Here is a 15,661-nt window from a genome sequence, read left to right as displayed (position 1 = left end):
ATATATTTATATATATAAATGTTTATCTTATAAAATGCTACTTGAACTTAAGGATAACAAGTAACATGGTAAACATGTTAGAACTTGTTCTTTTATTCCAGATGTACATGTAAACTGTATTTAAAATGTTTCAAAACCACTTTTTTAAGAGTTAATAACTATTCCTGGTTTTCTACAAAGGCATTTTAGGGGCATGTTAATTTATGGCTTCTGGTTTGCTCATCTCATTTACTATTTCGTTTAAGCTGTTGATAACAGACCAATTGTAAATTGGGTTATTAGATTTCAGCATTGCATTAATAATTGTCATTTAACTTTGATCAGTAATTTTTTTCAATAAGATTTAATAATTTTAAAGCTTTAAATTGTGTTTACATTGCTATGGTTCTAAGTCCTACATAGGTTTAATGCCATTGCCCTGTTTTGGAGTGGACGTCAGCATCACATGCCATTGTCTGTGTGAGGAAAAACCCAGCTAGTCTTACTTTCAGCAGTATGGTTGTTTGACGCTGGGTCTGTGGATGAATGAATTTGGTGGCAGTTGGGGAAGACCCTGCAAATGATCCAGTGCTTAAGTTGGGCTACAGAGGAACTTATGACAGCATGTACTCTCTGTATTACACCGTGTATAGCATATATGTACCAGCAAATGATGTATCTATGTATCACCGTTCTGATGACCCCATTTAATCGTTGCTCTAATTACCATGGTGGATTATATCTTCACAGGCACAGTTAGTTGATCTGAAGTCTGAACTGACAGAAACGCAGGCAGAGAAAGCGGTATTGGAAAAGGAAGTGCATGATCAGCTTTTGCAACTCCATGCTGTTCAACTACAGCTACATGCCAAAACTGGTCAGAGTGTTGATTCTGGGGCTATTAAGGCAAAACTGGTGAGTATGGAGGTTTGAATGGAGGATTATATGATACTTTTCCCTCTCCTGGCTGAAGTTCTTCCTTGGAAGGTGTGAATAAGCTGGTTACAAATTTTCACTTTAAAAATGTTAGAGAGAGTTAACTTTTTCTTTTTTTAAATAATATTTACGGTTGGTTGTTAGCAACTATTAAAAATAACATAAATAACATCAGAATAGTGAATAAGAATTTAAGAAATTGTTTTTACATAAACCGTTCTTTAGTGGTTTCTTAAAGTAGGATAAGAAAATATTTTGGTGGTTAATAAAGCTTTTCTGGAAACAGAAGTTGCAGAAGATAGTAGCTTCCAATTTACAAATACAACCAAATGTTCAAGTATCTTAAAAAAGCCTAAAGTGAGGTAAATCTATTGGTTTTATTGTAGTTCTACCCTGATAAGAGTAAGAATGGGATTGTTTGCCATACAGAGGGGGGGTAGATGGCACCACAGTCCTCTCTCTATTGTCATTCTTTCTCTTTAAGAATGCTGCAGATGCATCTACAGTGCTATCCATTGCTACATGCAACAGACTGTCATAAAAGAACTCAATAAACCACTGATAATTTTGTACAATACGTTTTTTAGAAACTTAGACCTTTACAAAGCCCACCAAAAGTTAACAGTAATTAATCTGTGCAATTAGTTGGCATTGACTGATAACCAGAGTGTAGTCTGCCTTGTTACTAGCCACAGCACAGATTCAGGCTCTAATACTGAGACTTTGTAAATTAGAAAAGTAAAGTAATGTTGTATAGATTGTCTTTCTAACCGTTGGCATAAATCAAAGTCTAGCTCTCTGGCTGTTTTTAAAATTGTTTCACAGGTTGGTTGCAAATACTTAGTCCCAACATATGTGGAACGTTAGATTAGTCTCCTCTGCTATTTTATCCTGTTAATTAATGTATAATAAAACACAGTAATAGGCTATAAGGCTTAAAGGCTATCTAGGCTAATCACTGAATAACAGGAGTAACCCAAATTCTTCCCGTTTCTGGTCCAAAAGCTGTAGTTTAATTAGAACTATGTTCCTAGGTCTACATGCTTGCATATTCAGTATAAGAATAACATTTTCTGGATTGTCTGCATATAATTCGTTCTGTACTGAATTACAGCTTAAGCATGATGAATTTTCTTCAGAGCTGTTAATAATTTTTATGCCCCTATAAATAAGCATTAGTTAAATAGCACCAGCATTTTGTAAGTGTTAAGCTGCAGGTTTACATGTAGCAAATTTTTTAAGCCAACACATCACTGTGTGTGATTTCGGTCCCTAAATTTTATTAGTGAGGCTTAACTTCTGAGTGACAGAGAGAGTAATACTTTTAACCTTACTTGTTATAAACAATGTCTAAAGATATGTTACATCTCCATGCTACTGACATCAGTCTTTTTCCCACAGGTGACAATAAATACATTTTACTTACATTGTTTCAGATTTTATCTGTGTTGAATTTATTAACAGCCTAGACTGATATTCCCTCCTTAATTCCAGTTAGTTCCTCCTTTTTTGTAAACATAAGGGCTAATCTTTTGAGTTTGCTTTACTTTACCTTTAGGGATTTCACAGTTCTAATGGAGAGAAACTCACTTTTAAACTGTTCTAGATACAGAAAGCTATAAAGGTTTGGGCAGCTTGAACAAGCAAAACTGAAGCTGCTTAAATGACAATAAAATGGGAAGTCTGAGTTTTAGGTAAATAAAAACTGTGGTGCTGACCTGGCAGTCAGAAAGCCTCTGAGTGCAAAGAGGGACTGTGTCAACATAATACGCAATGGGGAAATAAAGTTCTGTACTAGTTAACTTCCTGCTTTCTTTGTTAACAACAACCACTCTTCTTTTGTATGTAGACTCAGGATAAATATATACTCTGCAAGCTGTAAAATTGTACATAGTGGTGAACCAAGACATTTTTAAATGTTTCAGATTGCTAAGCAATTGATAACATCGTGTAGTTTAGGCTGAATCCCTGTTTTAGGAGTGATGCATCTGCTTAGTCCAGGCACAGTAACTCTTTCTTTGTAAGAGTATGAAGTTGCCTAGTGGAATTTTTTTTCTTGAGTTTTGCAGTTGATAGATCTTTTTTGCTACTTCTCCCTTTATGTCCCTCTTGTAGTACATATTTTGTTATTCTTTCTGAAAGGAAAAAAAAAAATCTGTTATCTGTATAATAGATGTTATATTACAGAAGATATTTTCTATGATACTTTCAAAACTGCTTTCTTGAATTTCACATTATCTTGCTATTCTGTATAGAGATTCTTGGTATTTTAGGAGAAAGTATTGTTTTCAATACTGCAATAAGGTTAAAATTTTTAATAAGATTTTTAATAACTTTCCCTCCAAAATACCAAAATTGCTGCTAAGTACAATTATAGCAGTGTACTTGTTCTTTATGCCTTCTAATGAAATACACAATCTGCTGATAAATTTCTTTTGGAATAAGTCATTTATGTTGTTGCATTTTCTTGAAGTTCCTATTGCCTGTTTCTCTAATTATGGAACTTTTTTCTTCTGTCTTAAGTCTGTCCTTTCTGTGGATGAAATGGTAAGTATGCTGATTGCCTTTTTTTTATGTTTAAGCAGTGTTTTTGTTTTGTGCAACAACTTCTATATGTTGGCCTCAGAAACTGGCAAAACAGATCTGGCTTTTTCCTTCTTCCTGTCTGTTGGCAAGATGCTGTGTAAAGAATTTTCTTTGCATTTTAGTTTTCCTTTTCTAGTTTTGGTGCTCTCTTTCCTAAGCCTGTGTGTGTTTTATTTATTATTGTTACAGCTAATTTGGGGTAATATCTGACAGCTTGACAGCTTGGAAGATTGTTCTGGCAGTATCTCAAAAATTTTTATACAATTTCTAAAGCATAAATACTGTTCACATCTATCAGTGTAATATGAAGTATTTTATATATTATATTTTAAAAAAAAAATCCTGTCAACTTTTCCTTGTTTTCCCTTTTCTCAGTTCTTTTTATGGGCATGATTCCTTGTTTTCCCTTTTCTCAGTTCTTTTTATGGGCATATAAACTCAATAATACATAGATAAGAAGAAAAAGTGATGCAAAGTTAACTTTTATCTTTCGGTCTTTCACAGTGATAGACTTGAAAGGATTTTAAACAGCTTTTCCACTTTTATTATGTTATATTCCTCGTTATCATTGCTCATGTTTGCTCTTTGAAAAGCCACAGGATAGCTGGTAACTGTAAGCTTTGATCTTCAACATTGCAGTTGCATTTTTGGTGTGGTGGTTTTTTGTATTACCAACAGAAAATAAATTTTTTTCTGTTTTGCAGAACCTATGCAATACTATGAACACAAGAAAGCATGAAACGATTCTGTAACTTCCTCAATTTTTTTAAAGATTTTTGGAGACTTATCACATCTCATGACAGTCGGTCAAAAAAAGACATGTTCTTTTTGTACATCTTCAGATATTCTGTATTGCAAACCTTTGATTTTTCTTCATGGTGATCAATTGGAGACAATCCAGAGTAGCGTTAAGAATGGCTTCTGCGTGTAATTTTCCACCTCAGTCACAGACTAATAGTCATAGTAATGGAGAAAATAGGAAAAAAACAATTCTATGGGATTACATTGTTCCTCATATTTTAGGTATTAGTTTAAAATGCATGACTAAAAGTGATTCCACTTAGAAATATAACATTTGACTTTCTGTTTAAATTTAATTTAAATAATGAATCAGATTCAGAGAAAATAAATGGAAAATTTCAGTCTTGATGAGAGTTTTTAAGCTGGCTACTTCATATAAATACAGTCAAGTGTGCTACATGGAATTTGCTAGGGTAAGCAAATATCTTGGATCACTTTAGCAATTCACTTTTCTGGGGGAGGTTGGAATTCTTCTCCCAAGGTGTATTTCAGGTACATCAAGGAACTCATACACCTCTGAAGCTTTTTTCTGAATAGAAAACAGGACTGGTGCATTCTAACAAATTATTGGCAAAGATATTATGAATTTTTAGTTTGTGACTTTTTATTCAGTAAATAAATCGTAAAAATATCCAATATGAGGAAGAAAATGGAGGTTTGGGTATGATTAATGTACCTTCATATGTCTGTCAAATTCTAGACTTTGTCTTTTTATATTTGTCAAATAAAAGATGTTCTAAAAGTGCTTATATACACAAACAGGGGGCCCATACTATTTAGAGCAATATTGGCAATGCGTACATAGCTAACATAAGTGTTCCAGGAACACTGTACCTGTATACGGACTTTCCAGCTACTGTAAAATGAGTGTTATGTCTGAAATGTGAGCCTTCTTACAGCTAAAGTGGGTGGCAGAGGCAACGAAGCGTGTTGGCGCTCTTGAATTCTTGTAATTGCCCTTTGGCTACTGGCAGTAGATGTGAATTAAAATAGCCCAAGACCATCATAATAATAGAGAGAATTGGTATAATTTTAGAAACTCCTTTTCTTCAAATGTAGATTAGTCAAAATTCTTGGCTTAGGAGTGATCCTGCAGTACAGAAACAGATTTGTTGAAGAGTCATCTCACAAGACAGCCTCCAACTCGAAGGCCAGAGACCAGAAGAGGTTTTGTGTGACAGGTTTTCTAATGTGCACATGGAGTCAAACCTGATCGGAAACTGGGTCCATAAGGGAATTACAGGAAGTGAAATGCCAGCGATTTCAAGTGATCTTTGTGCCACTCCTCCTGAACAGTATGCTAGGCAATTTGTGGCCAATGTGTATATACGTGTAATGTACTCCATTCATTTAACCCGATACAAATACTTAACAGATGAGGGAAATAGTAGAGTCCATCAAATTCAGAGTTGTCTTTCTGGCAAATAGCTATAAATGCCTACATATACCTATTGTGAAAATACCTCTCTTTGGAAGGACCAACCTTGTTTAATATCTCAAATGTGGTAATACCAGCTATATTCATGGTTTTATATCTGGGCTTGGAATAGTGAATAAGCATATTCACAATTTGATAACAGATTTGTCTTGCCAGTTCTGTAAAATTTTATTTCTGTCCTATCGCTTCTTTAGAGGCACCTCCTGGTTTTATTTGTTTAATAATGTAATTGGTACAAGTACAAAGAACACTTCTAAGGTACTCAAATGTCTTCAAAAATGTGTTATGGTGAACTTAGTTTTTATTGCTATTTCAGTTGACAGACATTTTTAGAAGGGAACCGTAATAGATCCTATCTCTCTACTATTTTCCTGGCTTGCGGTGGGGTTTTTTCCCCACTTTGTAAAAGGGATATTAAAAAAATATAAACTGTACAAGTAACCAAATGTGCTCTTCTTAAAGTAGATTTTGTAGGATAGCAATGTGAGTTGAGCATACTAATTCCTTTGACTCCAGTACTCTGGGTATTAGAAAAGATAATGACTATGCATTTTCTGTACATTTGAGATGGACCACTATGGAAGTAATTTGTATTTCCATAATTCCTTTTTTGGGGGGTGAGGGGTGTGGGGAAGGTACATTTCTTGGGGGGGGTGTTTTTTGGTTTGGGGTTTGGTGGTGTTTTGTTTTTTTTTTAAAAAAGCTATTTTGCACTAACTTCTCTTAAGTTTTGTCAGGGTAAGCATCTTCATGTGCAGAATCTCTGGCTTTATTTTTGTGGTCTTCAGAGTCTGATTTGGAAATGTCCTTGGCTGGACATTTCTTGGTTGTTTGCATGAAAACAATTGTAATTTTAAGGATATACAGAGTTAAAGAACATTTCCTTGATATCTGGTCATGTTAAAAATTGTATTAAAATAGTTAAAGAATATTATCAAATTGAAATATTTAGTGATTTTCATTTTTAAAATAATCTTTTCTCTCATTGTATGAATCTTCCGTTTGAACACAGGAAAAAGTAAGGACAATATCCAGGCTACTTAAATTTTGCCACCTATGTGTGACAGGGAGAAGCACTGTTGCTAGTTTCAGTCCTTGCACTTTGAGACAGTATATGCATTTTGTGCGAAGGAGTTGTAAGCTGGATAAAAATCATGTCAGGAGCACAAAGTTGAATGCAAGGCCTCCTCTCCCTGGAGGGGAGCATGCAAACCACTAGCTGCAGTGCCAGAGTCCCTGCTTTCATTTTTTTCCTGTATGCATGTCCTGTACACATGAGAGTTAATTCACGTTGTGTGTGCAGAAACAGTAAGTGCTCTTTCATTATTAAGTTTGATGAAAGCTTTCAGCTTCTTTTTTTTTTTTTTTTTTTTTTTTTTTTTTTTAAGGAGAGAGAACTTGAAGCTAACAAGAAAGAAAAAGTGAAAGAAGCTCAGCTGGAAGCTGAGGTGAAGTTGCTGAGGAAGGAGAATGAAGCTCTTCGTCGACACATAGCTGTGCTTCAAGCTGAGGTTTATGGAGCAAGATTGGCAGCCAAGTATTTAGATAAGGAACTAGCTGGAAGGTATGTAAAGTCAATCCATGCCCCTTAGCATGAGATGTTTTTTGTTGTTGTTTTCTTCCTTTGCATCCCCAGAGGCAGGTCTGAAGTTAAGACTAAGGAGGAAAAGTCTCATATTTGCAGTTAATTGAACAAAAGGAAGAAACAAAAAATCCCCACAGTTATTGCACTTGTGCTAGTTGCTGTGTGACTGTGTGCTGTAGACAGATGAAGCGTATGAGTTGTACAATGCATTGATTGTTCAGTTGTAATATAACGTGTTGTTTTACTCTCTTTGTCATTATGTAGGGTCCAGCAGATTCAGTTACTGGGCCGAGATATGAAGGGACCTGCTCATGACAAGCTCTGGAATCAGCTTGAAGCAGAAATACACCTTCACCGTCACAAAACTGTTATTAGAGCTTGTCGAGGTCGGAATGATCTAAAACGACCAATGCAAGCACCACCAGGACATGTAAGTTGAAAAGATGAGCCGTTCCTCCAGCATTTGTGGAAAAGAGATACGAGTTATTTCTTCATTTTTGTGATTGTTTTCACTTCAATATTACGTTCTTTAAAATGTCACCTCTAAATATATAATTCTTCTGTATGCTGAAGGACAGTTCCATGCTGAATAACGTGTCCCCATGAATGACCATGTAAGATGATACAATTCCTTCGACTTACCTAGGAACACTCAGTCCTTTTGAAAACTGAGGCTCTGCCATGTGTGTGTATAAATATGAATTTAACAGTGTTTATCTAGATTTCAAAATGTGGAGCTAACTTACTTACAAAAACCAAGAAAAGAATAACATTTTTAGGATTAGATTGAATGGAAATCCATTTTAAAACATTTTTTTAAAGGCCAGATAAACTGACGCTCTGTAAAATAATTGATTTCCTCCCCCCCGCCCAAGGTACTTTTAAAAATAAAACCTTTAAAAGGCATTTCACTGTGGTTAGCCTTGGTAGAACTCACCCAGCTTGGCACATGACCTGTTAATCACCCCAGTGTTCAGTGCATAAACCCAAACATTTTCAGGAAAGTGCTTTACTTTGATCTGTTCTAAAATACCTTAGTTGGTCAGGTGGATCTTACTGCTTATGTTGCTAATTGCATATAAAATATTGGTGGACAAATATGTGTATGTGTGATTTTAAGGGTGTGCATAATGGCAACAGCGGCTTAACAAAAGCAAAATAAATACCTTGATTTATTTAGTCTCTCTTTTAGTTTTGAGTTGAATGGCTTTTGATATGTTTGTTTTTATTATAATAAAAATAAATTTGAGCAAGCAGCCTCTTCCTTGGGACTGTATTACATCTTGTTCTATCATTTGATTAGTTTTAAATTGCAGTTTATGTCATATAACTTTTCAGCAGTGATCAGCATTCCTCCATGTAGTCTCTTATATTTTTAATATGTGGCTGATTTCCTTTTTTTGAAGTTAAGTTCTGTGTTAGGCATCACTCAGCACTGAAATAATTGAAATAATTATTCTCATCAGGAGTGCATAGTGAGGAATCTTTTCTGATTTCATACCCTGTCTGTAAAAGGGGCATTGTAAGTTTGTCCTGCCTGGAGCTAGTCTAAAACTCTGTTGCTGGTATACTGCCTGTATCCAATTTAAAAAAAAAAACAAAAAAAAACAGAAATGCATCACTTCTTGGTTCACACATTTATATTTATGCTGTGTTTGTTTTTTATCAAACTAGGATCCTGATGCCTTAAAGAAGAGTCAAGGTGTTGGTCCAATCAGAAAAGTTTTGCTAGTTAAAGAAGACCATGAAGGACTAGGAATTTCAATCACAGTAAATACTTGCATTTATTTTCCATGACACAGAAGAAGCAATTTAAATTTTTATTTGTACTTCTGTAAAATAAGTGGATCAGTGAATGTGTTGTTCGAACATATGAAAAAAAGTATTTTTTTATGGACCAAATCCATAGCTATGGTCATAGAACTTGAAGACTCATTTTCATAGATTAGGAAATAGATAACTGCAACTTTATGTAAAATTTCTGATTTCAACTTATGTTCAGGGTATAGACACTTTAGCAGATTAGCCAGTGGTGAATTTCAGGTGTGGTAAGTCTGTAGAAGAGCAGAAACTATCTGAGAACAAAAACAAATTTCCAAAGCTTAGCTGTTGTGATTCGAACTTTTTTTTAAAGCGTTGGTATTGGCATCTCACACCTAAAAAAAGCTGTATTAGCTTTTTACAACAAATTTTGAAAATTTTGACTATTATACTTTTATTCTAAATATGAATATTGTTTCTTGCAAGTCAATATGGTGCCTGATATGCTTTTTTAATGAGGTTTTGATGTCGTCTCATCAGCTTGTATGTAATTTTATACTTTTATTATTATTCAGAATTGTCTCTTTTGACTTTTTGAGTATATATTTGAAATTTGTCCATTCTTTTGTGGGGAGAAGAATTAAGGGAAGCATCTCATGCATTCTTCTTAAGCATTCTTTTTGTCTGAAGCATGCTTTCTCATTTTCTGTAATAGAAGTTGAAATAAGCACTTTAGGAGCAACTACTGGAATGTTGATTTTGCGCTAATGGACATCTCGGTTAATGAAAATCTACTTTTTTTTTTTTGATAGGGTGGAAAGGAGCATGGTGTTCCAATACTGATCTCTGAAATCCATCCTGGACAACCTGCTGATCGATGTGGAGGACTGCATGTTGGTGATGCTATTCTGGCAGTAAATGGAGTTAATCTAAGAGATGCAAAACATAAAGAAGCTGTAACTATTCTTTCCCAACAGGTCAGTTGGGACCTGCTATCCATAGGCATATTTAGGTGCTTCCTGTGTTCTGCCTGTTGAATTACCTTGAATTTTAATGTTTTCTGTTAAGCACAGTTTTATGCTAAGCTACAGCGATTCCTGAAGCTGTATCTCCTTACACTTAATCCTCTTATGTCTTGCAATTTAAGGAGAAAAATGCTGGGTCAGTACTGGTTCAGTTAAACCCATGTACTGGCTACTGATTCTTCCATAAGGCTGATGGAAATCAGCTTGTTACATTGCCCCATGGAAATAATTATTTAGTGACATACGTTTTATTCTTTTATGACGGGACAGCTCCAGCCAATGTTTCTCATACGCTTTGTGGTCTATAATCTTCTTCCTGCCTTGCTCCCCCTTTTCAGACAGTTAAGAGGTGCACTTGATTTATCAGAAAACTTACTCATTAGAAGTCACTGTTTGAAATGTATTGGCACATAACTAAGAAATTCAGGTAACTTTGGTAAATCTTAGCTATAGAACTGTACTTCTTTAGTCAGTAAAAACTTAATTCAGATACATATCCACAATATTCAACACAACTGTAAATGTGTTTACAACAGTAAAATGTGTTTGGTTTAGTAACCTAGCTCATCTCGGTAATCCTATTACGTAGCTGTGCAGTAATAAATTTGTAATTTTCATTGCATTTTAGAGAGGCGAGATTGAATTTGAAGTAGTATATGTTGCTCCAGAAGTTGATTCAGATGATGAAAATGTAGAATATGAGGACGAGAGTGGACACCGATATCGTTTATATCTTGATGAATTGGAAGAAGGTGCAAATTCAAGTTCTAATAGGAAAGATGCGAATGTGGATGTCAAACCCTCACAAGGTAAACCTTATAAAATGTGTTACATGCAGTTTAATTCTGAAGTGTCAATATGCAAACCAATTTCTGGAAAACACTGTTTTAATATTCATTGTAAAATTAATCTATTATTAATTCAGTTAACCTACTAGTAGGCTCTCAGCTCTTCTGGTTGGTCCCTCACTTATTGGCCTGGTTTACTTAGATACAACTGAATTAACTGAATTTGTGGGTTTTTTTTTTTTTGTGATTGCCTTTTCCCGAAGGTTGAAATTCAAATTTATTCTTATCTTTTCCTGACTCTGGTCTAGGAGTAGTTAATTCCCCTTAACACTTTATATTGTTGGCTTCTTCAAATACATTTTTTAGATCAGGTATAGAAATGGTTCCTGTTTTCCTGTCATACTGTGTTCTGCTAAAAGCCTACCAGCTCTTACTTTAATAGTCATTTCAGCGCTTTCCAGTTTCTGAAATAAGGCTCACTGATCTGTCCTTCCCAAGATTACTTCTCTTCCTTAAATAAAATTTCTTTTTAACTTGCAGTGTTTGATAAGAAACCAAGTATTGATGGACATGAAAATGGAGACCTGGGGAATTCAGTTGAAGCTCCGTTAGAAGACACTGCACCCAAATTAGCCCGTTCTGCTGAGTCTTTATCCTAAAAACAAACAAACAAAAAAATCAGCTGGACACATCCCATCTTTGGGAACAATCAATAATCAATATTGACTGCTCCAAGTTGCATATACTAGTGTAGGTTGTAAAAGGATGATTAAATGTCAAAGGGAACTGTATTACTGTTGCCTGGAAAAAAGGCAGTTACCTCAGGGCTTCATTGTGAGCAATTCTAAATGTGGAAAACTGTCTTTTGCGTGACACACAGTAGTTACCTAACATGTGGCATGTGAAATGAATTTTCTTTTAATAATAAGCACCAAAGCATGGGATTTCTAAAAAGGATAACCTCAATACATTCAACTTTTAATTTCATTGATGCCCCCAAGGAAGTAGAATAAGATGTGGCCAGCTTTATTTTGACCCTTTGAGGTTTTAAAGGGACAACTGATGTTCAGTTTCGTGTGAAACAAGCTAGGAGGATGGGGGGGAAATTGTACATCGCATCCATGAGTTTTGTACTTAGGATTTTTGAACTGTAATTTTTAAAAGAAAGCTTCCTCCCCAACGCCCCCCCACCCCAAACAGTAAAAACCAGAGTTTTATTTGAGCAAAGACCATCAAAACGCAAATGGGACAGTGGAGTACTTGCTAATCGTGATCCTTCAGCCCATGATCATTTTATGAGTGAGATTTTTGGCATTGTTGTTTCAATGAATTCACTGCCAATTGTTCCATTTGAAACTTGCTCCAAAAGTATTTAAACAGAGTATTATGAGGTTTTAAAAGCAAAATTAGTTTTAAAAATACTCACAATTATGTGGGCCCTTTGGGTTTTTTTTTTTCTGAGCGTCATCAATTTAGTGTTCATTCTTGAATGGATGTGGTTACTGCTAATGTGGAGTGGTTTGAGTTGGTCATCATTAGCTTGACCTTATGAAATGCTGAGTGCTTTTGATGGGTACTGAACATAATCATTTCACATTAAAATAATCTTTAAATACGTGAAAGTTGAGTGCACAGTACTTTACAGGAGGTGCTCAGAATCATACGGTGTCTGGCCCTATTTGTGTTATGGCAATCGTATTAACCTATAATTGTCTTACTGTTGAAACAAAATGTTACTCCTTTTGTAAGAGCAGTGTATCTTAAAATAGCTTTTAATTGGTGTACATCTAAAGGCCCACAGCATGGCTGCAAATGGGAATGTTGAGGATGGTTTCTTGGCCAGTTTCTCATACTCCATTTGCAGATCTTTTGGTGAAGTGTGGCATGCACTTCTCCACATGCAAGCTCTACATTGTAATCACATTTATTATTTCAGCATGCAATGCTGGCTTCCTGTTCACTGCTCTGCAGGCTGTTGAACTGTAATGTGAAAAGATAAGGTTTTGTACATTGAGAGAGGAACTAATGTGAAAAGGCATCTTTGCAAGTGTTACTGTGTAGGATGTACACACATAAGAAAAAACCTCAAAGGCCTTTAGAGTAACATCAACTAATCTTATGTTCTAAATTGTGATGTAGAACACAGTTACTTGTCTCTCCTAGGAGCACTATATATATATATGTTTATAGAAAAAGCCTAAAAATGTATATACTTTATTCAAAGATTTTGCTATTTATAAATCCCTTAACTTTGCTATTCACATGATCGTTTTGTGTGTGTGTGTGCGTGCGCGCATGAGTTCCACTTACTCAGTGGAATAACATTATTTGGTTATTAACATTATTATTTTTTATAATAGTCCTCGTCATACAGCATACTGTTGAAGGTTTTTAAAATGGTCAAAGCTGTACAGCTTTCACCAAACAGAAACTAGTATTTAAAAATAAAGCTGTGTGAAGAAGAAACAGGTCCCCAGGCATGTTTCTTTTTCTGAAGCTTCAGAAACTTGAGGACACATTGGCTACGTGTTAGCAGATAAATCCACTGCCATAACTTTGCATCCAGATTTGTGTTTTCCCCATTGTTACTCAAGCAGAGTGCACTCTGAAACTGTTTGTGGCCTGGACACTCGACGTCCTCTCTGTCAAAGAGGATAGTTCAAAGACAAGTAGTGATCTTCTTGTCTTTGAAGATCACCGCTGTATGAAATCTTGCTGCAGTTGTAAGAAATAAGGCTCATTCAACTAGTCTAGTAACTTTTAAAAAAGGTATTAAATATGTCTGTACAGTTTCCCTTTATTTGAGGGAAAAGTGAAATTTTTAATTTATTCGTTCTTCCTTACTTCTTGGCATACCTTATTTTCCACTTAATACTTGTGATTAGTTTTAGCCTGAAGTGGGAGAATGTTTCTAGACTGTTATTTACCTAACAGTCCTTGTCCACCAGTTTCTCATGATGGTGTGCTCTTTTCTTCATCTTCTGGAAGTTGCTGGACCCTTTCTCTGCTCTTAGCTTGTCTATTTTTAACCTATATATGAGATCAATAGAAGGAACAATTGCTGAGGAAAATGACTAGAAGTAGACATATCAGGTAGCAGTAAATTATCACCAGATTTCCTTCCCTGCAGTTTTTATAATCTTTGTTTAGACAGCCCTGAGTGGGACGATTTTGCTCAGACACTACAGCCTGTCTCCATGTACTCCATACTTCCTACCAGCTGATTTAACATACTGGTTTATTGTAGTCATACTGAGATGCTTAGAGATTAATATTTAAACTGAGAAAAGTTTTGCAAGTTGGGATTTCCAGATTCGGTAGACAAATGTGTATTCTCCCCTTTGTCAGTAACTGGAAGACTCAGTCCTGCTGATTCTCAGAGGTTGAATGAATTAGACTTGAAAGAATTTCTGAGGAAAGTCAGTATTCAGACTTCATTTTTATTTTTTAAAGTGTAAAACAGTTTACTTGTGTGTATATATATTTTTACTTAAAATAAAATAATATTCTAAAGAGAATTTTGCAATTTTTTTGAGTAGATAATTCCTTGCCTATTAAAAAAGATCTTCAGTGAGACAATTGTATTTTAAGCTAAAGGTGGACAGTGTTTGTTGGCGTCTGGGACCAATGTTAATTAAGAGCATGTAAGTTAAGGAAAGTGCTTTATGGCAATAAATTTAACTCTGATCAAAGGCTGTATGTAGTATTTCCTTTGTAGAAGTGTATTCTTGGCAGTGAAGAGGGTTTGTATCCGTCTCAAAATATGTTAATCCACAGTTGTATCAAACAAAATTCAGGTATTTATTGTATCTGTCCAAACATTATTGCTTCATGGATTAATCTCATTTCAGTAGCAGATAGAACATTTTGCAAGAAATGTATACATCTAGTTAAGCTGAATATAGTATATTTTTATTAGCCTGTAAATAAATATACTCTTCTGCATTGCAGTGATTTCTCCACCTAATTCAGACTGGTATTTAATTTTCGTTTGTTTTTATATATAAGTACAGACACCTAACCCTCTGTGATCTTCTTCTGTTAAGCATGTAGTCCACACCCGGCCAAAAAGCTAATATGAGGAAAACCTAAACTACATAACATGAAGCTTGACACTAATCCAGTCTTGGCTAGCAGTGGTTCATTGCCAAGTAAGTTTTTAAAAAGATAGATTTATAGGACATGTCTCAAACTTCATTATTTGAGATGCATTTTCTGCTGAATGTTTTTCAATAAAAGAAAAAAAGGAAATATTTGCAGTGTCTGGCTGTATAATAATACAATAAATATTCTGAAGCCTTTGGCTAAGAAGAGCTATAAAGACCCAAACCTGTCAAAGGATTAAGTCATTTGGGTAAAATTGTGGAAACTGCCGTTTTTCTTTTTTCTGTCTTTTTTTGTTTGTTTTCCATGCATTAGGAATAATAGGTATATTCAGACTTTTCCACTGAAGTTACAAAACACTTATTTTTAAGATAGAATTTTTAGTCCTGATTTTAAAGCCTTTTTGTTCGGATTAAGTGTCTGTTTTGTGTTTTAAATGACAAATTACATTTTTTTTAAAAATCATGTCTTGCCTATACTTGAGTGGTCATCTTGCCCTAAAGTATCAAGTTCATCTGGATGAACAGAGAGCTCAAACGAAAGGTAACGGTATTGTAACAGTGGTAATAGTATAATTGTGATAATACTTAAGGATTTACTGAGAATGTGTAAGTAGAGGGTAGCAGACTGTGAGGGTATGAACTCGATAGACGAGGGT

At 34.9% G+C, this 15,661-nt stretch overlaps 1 protein-coding gene across 1 annotated transcript; it reads left to right on the top strand.

Annotated features, from left to right (window-relative positions):
• Positions 1-729: 729 nt before the first annotated feature.
• On the top strand, positions 730-12,043 carry GOPC (golgi-associated PDZ and coiled-coil motif containing; the record flags this gene model as incomplete). The annotated part of the gene is made up of 8 exons (XM_009576430.1): positions 730-894; positions 3,439-3,462; positions 7,129-7,304; positions 7,590-7,755; positions 9,000-9,095; positions 9,899-10,063; positions 10,740-10,920; positions 11,440-12,043. Coding segments are annotated over 8 exons (1,092 nt in total), but the record flags the coding sequence as incomplete, so codon positions are not given.
• Between the last annotated feature and the right edge of the window lie 3,618 nt (positions 12,044-15,661).

Source organism: Fulmarus glacialis, unplaced genomic scaffold (genome assembly GCF_000690835.1).
Source record: "Fulmarus glacialis isolate BGI_N327 unplaced genomic scaffold, ASM69083v1 scaffold44844, whole genome shotgun sequence".
NCBI classification, from domain to species: domain Eukaryota; kingdom Metazoa; phylum Chordata; class Aves; order Procellariiformes; family Procellariidae; genus Fulmarus; species Fulmarus glacialis.
The sequence above is the reverse complement of the archived record's forward strand: the minus strand, read 5'-3'. Positions and strand labels throughout refer to the sequence as shown.